Source organism: Syngnathoides biaculeatus, chromosome 13 (genome assembly GCF_019802595.1).
Source record: "Syngnathoides biaculeatus isolate LvHL_M chromosome 13, ASM1980259v1, whole genome shotgun sequence".
In the NCBI taxonomy this organism is placed as follows: domain Eukaryota; kingdom Metazoa; phylum Chordata; class Actinopteri; order Syngnathiformes; family Syngnathidae; genus Syngnathoides; species Syngnathoides biaculeatus.
In genome coordinates, this window is record NC_084652.1 from 24,154,290 (window position 1) to 24,164,508 (window position 10,219).

The 10,219-nt window shown below is 41.6% G+C and overlaps 1 protein-coding gene across 2 annotated transcripts in view; it reads left to right on the forward strand.

Moving 5' to 3' along the window:
* The window catches only part of xrn1 (5'-3' exoribonuclease 1), a 118,347-nt gene extending 110,918 nt beyond the window's left edge, over positions 1–7,429 (forward strand). For both annotated transcript variants that reach the window (XM_061838204.1, XM_061838203.1), the window contains exons 38-40: positions 945–1,050; positions 4,126–4,310; positions 5,520–7,429. In XM_061838204.1, the coding sequence (XP_061694188.1) occupies positions 945–1,050; positions 4,126–4,310; positions 5,520–5,819 (591 nt within the window). In that variant the 3' untranslated portion in view covers positions 5,820–7,429. The remainder of the gene's footprint in view (positions 1–944; positions 1,051–4,125; positions 4,311–5,519) is intronic.
* The last annotated feature ends 2,790 nt before the right edge of the window (positions 7,430–10,219 follow it).

A 10,219-nucleotide genomic window follows, 5' to 3' on the forward strand; every position in this document is an offset into this window, starting at 1 on the left:
CGTGGGGCAAGTCATAGGAAAGTCATAATTCCCTCTCCCCAGCCAGCCCATCCAGCCCTTCTAGGGATGATCCTGAGGCATGACCAGGCCAGCTGGGAGACATGGTCTCTCCAGGATATCTCAAGTTGTCCCTGGGGTCTCCTCCCAGTGGAACATGCCCAGAACACCTTACCAGGGAGGCGCTCAGAAGGCATCCTATTCAGATGCCAAAGCTACCCAATATGTCTCCTCTCAATGCAGAAGAGCGGCAACTCTACTCCAAGCCCTTCCCAGATGACCAAGATTTTTACCCTATCTCAAAGGTGCATGACACCTTACGGAAGAAACTCTTTTCTCATTTCACTTGTATCCGGCATCTAGTTCTTTCGGTCAAGACCACCAGAGGTGAGGTTAGGAATGTAGACCAAGCGGTAAATTGAGAGCTTCAGCTTTCAGCATAACTGCTTCTTCACTACAACGGACTAATAAAAAGTCTACATCACTGCAGACATTGCACTGATCCGCCCATCGATCAGTCGTGCACAATACCCCACTGGACTTGGACACTTGGGGCATGATTATGTCCCTGACCCGGAAAAGCCACTCCACACTTTTACAAATGAGGACAAAAGGTCTCAGAGTTGGAGGTGCTCATTTGAATCCAAACTGTTTATAACTGAATAACTGAGAGTTTGAAATGGTGGCTTGATGTGATTATGCTGATTTTTAGTTTCAGAAATTTATGCAATGTATACAATTTACATTTCGGCAATGTTCTTCAGAAATCATAATGTCCCATTATTGGTGAGGTATTTTTAGAACAGGCCCAGAGCTCCCTCGTGACCTCTGCTGTAGATCATACCACACAACACGACCTCATATTACACTTGTGTTTTATATTATTCAATTTATTATTTTGCACATAAATCTTAAGTATATTACAGTGAAACCATTTATCCCTTTAGAATTCGCTCGGGTCAGGCTTCCCTCTTCAACCCCCTCTGGTCCATGGAATGGGATCGACGCAGCCTCCGGCCATCAGAACCATCCCTTCAGTCTTCAACCAGCCAAGTAATCAATTCGCTTTTCTCCAATTCTAGACAGGGAACTGTGTTCTTATTGCAAAGTTCTAAAGCCTTCAAAATTGTACATCTTCCTGAGAACCCACTTCCTTCAGTTGCCTGCCTGTTATTTTTAAGAGGTCTGCATTTTTATAAATGATGCACACTAGGAAAAAAATCATGGAAATATTATAAATGATTGCCCTATTCTGCAGCGTTAACAGAAGACACGAGGTTGGTTGGGGAATCCTTGAGCAATCATGCACGTAAGTACGGCATCCAGGAAAGGAACTTTGAGGGACAGATGGTGGTGGACTTTGCAAAAAGGATGGAAATAGCAGTAATGAACACTTTTTACCAGAACAGGCAGGAACATATAGTGACCTACAAGAGCGGAGGTAGAAGCACGCAGGGGGATTATATATTGTGCAAACGATGTAATCTGAAGGAGGTTACTGACTGTAAAGTAGTGGTAGGGGAGAGTGTAGCTCGACAGCATAGGATGGTGGTGTGTAGGATGACTCTGGTGGTGGGTAGGAAGATTAAGAAGACAAAGGTAGAGCAGAGAACCATGTGATGGAAGCTGAGAAAGGAAGAATGTTGTGCGGCCTTTCGGAAAGAGGTGAGAGAGCCTCTCGATGGACAGCAGAAGCTCCCGGAAGACTGGACTAGCACAGCCAAGGTAATCAGAGAGACAGGCAGGAGAGTACTTGGTGTGTCTTCTGGTTAGAAAGGGGAGAAGGAGACTTGGTGGTGGAACCCCAAAATACAGGGAGTCAAACAAGGAAAGAGATTACCGTAGAAGAAGTGGGACACAGAGAGGACTGAGCAGAGGCGAAAGGAGTACATCGAGATGCGACGTAGGGCAAAGGTAGAGGTAGCAAAGGCTAACAAGAGGCATATGAAGACATGTACACCAGGTTAAACACGAAAGAAGGAGAAAAGGATCTCTACAGGTTGGCCAGACAGAGGAATAGAGATGGGAAGGATGTGCAGCAGGTAAGGGTGATTAAGGATAGAGATGGAAATTTGTTGACTGGTGCCAGTAGTGTGCTAAATAGATAGAAAGAATACTTTGAGAAGTTGATGAATGAAGAAAATGAGAGAGAAGGAAGAGTTGAAGAGGCAAGTGTGAAGGACCAGGAAGTGGCAATGATTAGTAAGTGGGAAGTCAGAAAGGCACTACAAAGGATGAAAAATGGAAAGGCAGTTGGTCCTGATGACATACCGGTAGAGGTATGGAAGCAATTTGGAGAGATGGCTGTGGAGTTTTTGACCAACTTATTCAACAGAATACTAGCGGGCGAAAAGTTGCCTGAAGAATGGAGGAAAAGTGTTATATTTCCCATTTTTAAGAACAAAGGTGATGTTCAGAGCTGTGGCAATTATAGCGGAATAAAGTTGATGAGCCACACAATGAAGTTATGGGAAAGAGGAGTGGACCCTAGACTCAGGACAGAAGTATCTGCGAGCAACAGTATGGTTTCATGCCTAGAAAGATTACCACAGATGCATTATTTGTCTTGAGGATGCTAGTGGAAAAGTACAGAGAAGGTCAGAAGGAGCTACATTGTGTCTTTGTGAATCTAGTGAAAGCCTATGACAGAGTACCAAGACAGGAACTGTGGTACTGCATGCGTAAGTCTGGTGTGGCAGAGAAGTATGTTAAAATAGTACAGGACATGTATGATGGCAGCAGAACAATGGTGAGGTGTGCCTTAGGTGTGACAGAAGAATTTAAGGTGGAGGTGGGACTGCATCAGGGATCAGCTCTGAGCCCCTTCCTGTTTGCAGTGGTAATGGATAGGCTGACAGATGAGGTTAGACTGGAATCCCCTTGGACCATGATGTTCGCAGATGATATTGTGATATGCAGTGAAAGCAGGGAGCATGCAGAAGAACAAAGATGGAGACATGCACTGGAAAGGAAAGGAATGAAGATTAGCCCAAGTAAAACAGAATATATATCCGTGAATGAGAAAAGTGGAGGGGGAAGAGTGAGGCTACAGGGAGAAGAGATAGCGAGGGTGGAGGACTTCAAATATTTAGGGTCAACAATCCAGAGCAATGGTGAGTGTGGTAAGGAAGTGAAGAAACGGTTCCAAGCAGGTTGGAACAGCTGGCGGAAGGTGTCTGGTGTGTTATGTGACAGAAGAGTCTCTGCTAGGACGAAGGGCAAAGTTTACAAAACAGTGGTGAGGCCGGCCATGATGTACGGATTAGAGACGGTGGCAGTGAAGAAACAACAGGAAGCAGAACTGGAGGTAGCAGAAATGAAGATGTTGAGGTTCTCGCTCGGAGTGAGCAGGTTGGATAGGATTAGAAATGAGCTCATTAGAGGGACAGCCAAAGTTGGATGTTTTGGAGATAAGATTCGAGAGAGCAGACTTCGATGGTTTGGACATGTTCAGAGGCGAGAGTGAGTATATTGGTGGAAGGGTGCTGAGGATGGAGCTGCCAGGCAAAAGAGCGAGAGGAAGACCAAAGAGAAGGTTTATGGATGTGGTGAGGGAAGACATGAGGGCAGTTGGGGTTAGAGAGGAAGATGCAGGACATAAGCTAAGATGGACAAGCCGAAAGGAAAAGAAGAAGAGTCAGAAATGGCTTAACCCAAGGAATGCGATTGTTGTTTTCCATCTCCTGGCTGTGTCTGAATGTGGTGGTTTTTGAAGCTCTGACTACCACCTCATTCCACTCTTTCTGGATCTCTGCGAAATTCTTGAATCTTCCCACAGTCATCCCTTTTGCTGGTACATGTTCCCCTGCCACATTTTGTTGTTCCATGAGATTTTCCATTCATATGCTTGGTAACAGATTTTTTTGTCCTGTGGATATGTGATATTCCTGCCACTAAATAAAAAGTTACTTTTTCTAACTTGGTTACTTTTAAAATCAAATCATCAGTAACTTAGTTGTTTTTAAGGTCAATCAGTAAATTTTTACAGGGAAGTATGGCAACACTGTTTGGTAGAGTAAAAACTGCTCACTTTGCAGTGTCTATTCTGTTATTCTTGAATTACTATTATCAATCAATTTTGTGACTGAAACCGGTTTTGTGATTCACACTTTCCATTATTCTCTGTAGGCGGCTTGCTGATGACTCCACGGAATTGTGCTTCTGCCCCTATCTGGGGAATGCCTCTGCCTCCTCACAACCACCACCAGAATCCACGATTCTATGGAGCCGCAGGAACATTCACCGGTCCTGTGCGGCCACAACCGGTCACAACTTTTCCTATGGGCTCGCATCACCAGTTCATTCCATTACAGGTCAGCAATGCAACTCAACGTCCTTCATTGTGAAATTGTTTTTGGTTTGGGGAAAAAAAAATAATCAGAAATAATACCAATTAAAATAATACCATTTTGACATTTAAGTATAAATCAGACAAACCCTCACTGCTATATGAAAAACAGATAATAACATGAAGTTATAAGCATAAGCATTTTACATTAACTGTCATGTGTCAAGTCAATCACCATACTGCTGTCAAGACAGCTGACTTCACAAATTTTGTACTTTGCGCTCTATGCTGTGACTGGACTAAGGTCTCCGATAAGAACATATGAGGGGAATCTGCATGTCCATTGAAGAAAATAAATATTTGAACACCCTGCTATATTGCGAGTTTTCCCACTTATAAATTATGAAGGGTTCTGAAATTTTCATCGTAGGTGCATGCCCACTGTGAGAGAGATAATCTAAAAAGAAAAATCCAGAAATCTCAATGTATGATTATTTTTTTTTTTTTTTTTTTTAATGATTTGTGTGATACAGCTGGAAATACGTATTTGAACACCTGAGAAAAACAATTTTAATATTTGGTACAGTAGCCTTTGCTTGCAATTACAGAGGTCAAACGTTTCCTGTGGTTGTTCACCAGGTTTGCACACACTATAGGAGGGATTTTGGCCCACTCCTCCAAACAGATCTCGAGATCAGACAGGTTTCTGGGTTGTCGCTGAGAAACACGGAGTTTCAGCTCCCTCCAAAGATTTTCTGGTCTGGTCTGGAGACTGGCTATGCCACGCCAGAACCTTGATATGCTTCTTACGAAGCCACTCCTTGGTTTCCCTGGCTGTGTCCTTCGGATCAATGACGCGCCCTAAAAGTCCCTAACACACACACACAAAGTAGATAAGCAGAAACGTTTTGCGTGTTGAACCGTACGGGACACATGCAGATTAAATTGAAACACTCAAACCGAACCGTTTGGACTTTCCACTCTACGTTAAAACTGCTTGAATACTTGGTTCCTACTTCACATATTTCATCTATTGCCTGGGTTGTCTGAAACATAACCCCCCACAATAAACAAGGGACTCAGATTACATTAAAAAGTTGATCTAAATCATCATTCGCCCTCTTGTATCACTGAAAAAATTCCATGAATTATCGGCTGTATGAAGTTGTTTGCCTCCCTCCTCAGCTTGAGTTTGTTCCTGAAAATTATCATTTTTTTTCTTAAACATCAACAGGTGACGAAGAAGCGAGTGTCAGCCAACAAGAACCGCCAAGATACCAAAGAATTTTACTCCACTAACCAAATTGTGGCCAGGAATCAAGCCCAGAAAGCGCAGGACAGGCCTCCTAGCCAATCACAAACACTGAGTCAAACCGTCAGAAAAGACCCCTATCCAACAGCGACAGCAGACACTGTTCCCATGACAACGACCACCCCACGGCAAAATAGGGTGGCCACAGGCTACACCACTGGTTCTGCCTCCAAAAGGAAACACAGGAAGTTGGCTGTTAACTTCAAAGCAGCTCAACTCTGAGCAAATGAGCTAGTTGAGTACCAGGGCATGTGCGCTGACCTCTGCTGCATATTGCAGTTCTTCTGTTGACCGATTGACTACCAATCACACTCTTGTGAAATTAAAAATGAGATTTTACCAACAAAAAAAGTTACTTTGGTTTTTACCTCCAAATCTTCGAGATGGTGTGGTAACCTTTGACAAGAACATAGTGTACATGTGTATGTGTAGCAACAGGGACAAAACTGAAAAATAACTTGAGATGTTTGTTTGACGTTGTCCCTTGAGGAGCTGTGGCAGCTTGTCTATTTGGTTGTTTGGTCACAGAAACTGCCTGCCCGCATTGGATTTTTAGCTCAAAATTAGCGTCTTAGTACTTAAAGACTGATTTAAATACATAGCACACTATTTTGTAATGGTGTGTTCTTGCATTAAGAAAAATAATTCCATTGCACCTTGGTGATAATTTCCTCTTCAGTCTATTTACTTAAGTGGCTGATTTTTTTTTATTTATTTTTTTTTTAAATAATTGTATCGATTTGGCTGCCTCTCCCAAAATCAAAGTTGTGCATATTGTAATAATTGTTTATCATGACAAAGTTCCAACTTCACTTAAGATGATTCAGTTTTTTTTTTTTTTATAACTTTTTTATAGAATTGGACACTTTTTAAGAGCCCATGTTTTGAGCAACCCATCTTCAGACATTTACTTTCAGTATAATGGAGCTAATGTAGTACAAATGCAAGAAAATATTTTTCAACCCTCCTGTCCTCATATGTACATTTTGTAGGTTTCTTAACATTTTTTCTTTATTTTTTTCAAGTTGTATAGTTGAAGTGAACATGTAAGACTAGTAATCAATTTCTTTGTCAACTAATGCATTTATATGTTGGTGAAAGTTGTTCCTTTTGGCAGCCAGCATGAATATTATATGCTGATCGTGTGGTGATGGTGTTGTTTATTTCACCTGCAATTAAAGCAAACTTCTATAGCTCAGTGTTTACATTATAATCACATTGCGTAAGATAATTTTAGAAACATTCTTATAGTATGAGTCTTTGTAAAGGTCTTGGTTGATAATAGAAATCTGTAGGGAAATTTAACAGTAATTCAATTAGTCAATTTCCTTTTTGGATTTTATGGATGGCCTTTTATAAATAGGACTGTACAGTCTACAACTTTCCTTTAACAAGAGGTAACAAGTTGTTTGTGTTGACGCTGCAGTGATAACGCTGTCCTCATCATGTGTGACATTTCTTGCCTATGTTTTTGTTCTACATCTATGACAATTGTTTGTCGAATGTTGAAGTTTGGACTGGCTTGGTTCAAAATATCATGGTTTAATTAGATATGGAAAGTCAACCATGTCACTTTTTGTGGATGTACATTTTTCTACCTAGTGTTTGAAACTGGTTAGAAAAATGTTGTATTCCGTTTTAATTTAAAAACTTCTGTGCTGTACGACATTTGTAGGAAAACACTAACTGCTTCTTTTTGGCACAGGGACTATCCATGTACTGCCATTTCTTTTACTTTGGTGTGTACGAAGTTAAGAAACTGATGATTAACAAGTATAGATGTGACATGGGAGTCTACCTTCCAAAATAAAGCATTATTTTCTTCAAAGTTACACTTTTTCCCGCAATCCACTGTTCAAATGTGTTAAAAATATGTTGTCAAAACAAGTCACGAACTTTTTTTTTTTTTTTTTTTTGCCGAGTGTAGAAAAACTACATTTTGGTAGTTTTGCATTTATCTGTCTCTTAAGAAAAGGTACGTAAATGAGAGTACCGCAACTAACAGTGAACCTTTGGACAATTTCACTTGTAAAACTTCAATTGTCATGATTGCTTTCGCTCCTAAAACAATCTTGAAGTCACCTAGAACAGCATGGAGGAGCACAATGATGGCAAAGAACTCAAAGTCAAAGTGAAGGAAAGCAGAACGTAAGTGGAGAAAAACTAAACTCTGAATTGACTATGACCTCTACAGAAGACAAAGTCTGTCGTTTTAACCAACAGTAAGTCAGGGGTAAACAACACTTTTCTGAAATCACCCGTAAGAACTTCAACAATACTTGCACTGATTGCTGTGGTTGACAAGCTCAGAACTACACCCCCTCCACCCTGAATCAGCAGATAGTTAACAGAAAATGCAATGTTTATTTCAGTGAAGAAAAAAATGCAATCAGTCAGGATAAATAGCACAAATCATCAAAATGATACTACATTTGAAGCCACCCAGGAATAATTGACCGTGTCAGAAAGTGATAGTTTACCAAAAAACTGGAGAGAAAATAGTTTAACGAGCACTCTGCCTCAGTACTATCTGACTTTTTCCAAGCTTTCTTTTTTTCACAGTCTGTGGTAGCTTATTTGTAGTAAATGAGTTGCACACTTCAGTCAGGGAAGTTTCCTCAAGTAGCTCCCATCAAGCCTATTAAGTTCTTAGACCCCTCTTGTTCAATGATAACCTTCATAACTTTAATTATGACTATCATAGCTATGCAGATGACACAGTTATATCTAGCAGTGTCTCCAGGTGACTACAGTTCAATTGTGTTGTCACTTCAAACAAAACAAATACTGGATGTGACAAAATTTTCTTTAAATATACCACAACAAAACAGGATTGTTTTTTACAAATAAAGAGGATTCCTGTTACTAAATACCTGTAGTCACCTTTTAAAACCAAAGACCAAGTCAGAAACCTTTGTGTTTTGATAGATTCCGACCAGACTTTCAACAGTCAAATCAATTACTAAAACTGCCTTCTGCAGCAGTGAAGGTGTTAAAGAAATTATTCATATGTTCTCATTTTGTACACACTGTAGTTGGTTACACATCACCACCTAACTTGTACCTTTGAACTCATTGTCTTGAAAACAGATGTTATCAATCAGACAGATGTAGTCAATCAAACAATCACACGAGCGCGCGCACACACACACACGTCATGTAATTTATGTGAATAAAAAGAAACTGCAAGGGGACACGAGTTGGAGTTGGTTGGAAGCAGGGAGAGGTCCTGTCACTCCCCTTGCAGCAAGTAAAACTTGAAGCCTTGTCTGTTCGCCTTCTTTTAATAGTCAAGCTTTTTAAACCTGACATTTGGTCCTTCGAGCCAGATCTCAACGCACACCGCCCATCGAGGAGGGAGAAGACACACCAAAGTATGTTGACAGCCAGGAGCATTTATCTGTTCCTGAAGTAAAGTCCTGGTGGGACGTGAATTCGTGCCCAGGCTGGTGCCAGAGTTCAATCTCCTCTCGGTTGACGAAGCTTGACGGGATCACGAACAACTGGCGTCCAGACAACGCTTGAACCGGTAAGTAAGGCTACTCCGCCAGAAGGTTTTAAAGTTACTCCACCTTTAAAGAGGGTATTTAAAAGGATCCATAAATGTGTGAGTGGGTGAATGCGAGAGAGAATGACATTACGTATGGATGGAAACCTAATGATGCTAACAGAAGTCTGTGTTCCGGTGAAGTACACAAGGTAGTGGATTAGGACTTAGGTCCTAAAAAGGACAAGTAGTCTCTGAGGGCCAAATGTAGAAAAGCATAATGGTGAGCAGGAATAGTAAGTCTGCCCTAGAGTGGCAGAGACTAAAATTTGAAATTGAGGGTGTTATGTATAATGTGGCTAGCGGCTATGCCCAACAGGAAGCATGTGACCTAGAGTTGAATGAGAAATTCTGGAAGGAACTAGATGAAGTAGTTCTGAGCATCCCAGACAGCGAGAGAGTTGTGATTGGTGCAGATTGTAATGGACATATTGGTAAAGGAAACAGGGGCACTGAAGAAGTGATGGGTAAGCACGGCATCCAGGAAAGGAACTTTAAGGAACAGATGGTGGTGGACTTTGCAAAAAGGATGGAGATGGCTGGAGTGAACACTTATTTCCAGAAGAGGGAGGAACTCATAGTGACCTACAAGAGCGGAGGTAGAAGCACGCAGGTGGATTATATTTTGTGCAGACGATGTCATCTGAAGGAGGTTACTGACTATAAAGTAGTGGTAGGAGAGAGTGTAGCTCGACAGCATAGGATGGTCGTGTGTAGGATGACTCTGGTGATGGGTAGGAAGATCAAGAAGACAAAGGTAGAGCAGAGAACCATGTGGTGGAACCTGAGAAAGGAAGAATGTTGTGCGGCCTTTCGGAAAGAGGTGAGACAGGCTCTCGATGGACAGCAGAATCTCCCGGAAGACTGGACTACGACAGCCAAGGTAATCAGAGAGCAGGCAGGAGAGTACTTGGTGTGTCTTTTGGTAGGAAAGGGGAGAAGGAAACTTGGTGGTGGAACCCCAAAATACAGGGAGTCATACAAGGAAAGAGATTAGCGAAGAAGAAGTGGGATACTGAGAGGACTGAGGAAAGGCGACGTAAGGCAAAGGTAGAGGTAGCAAAGGCTAACAAGA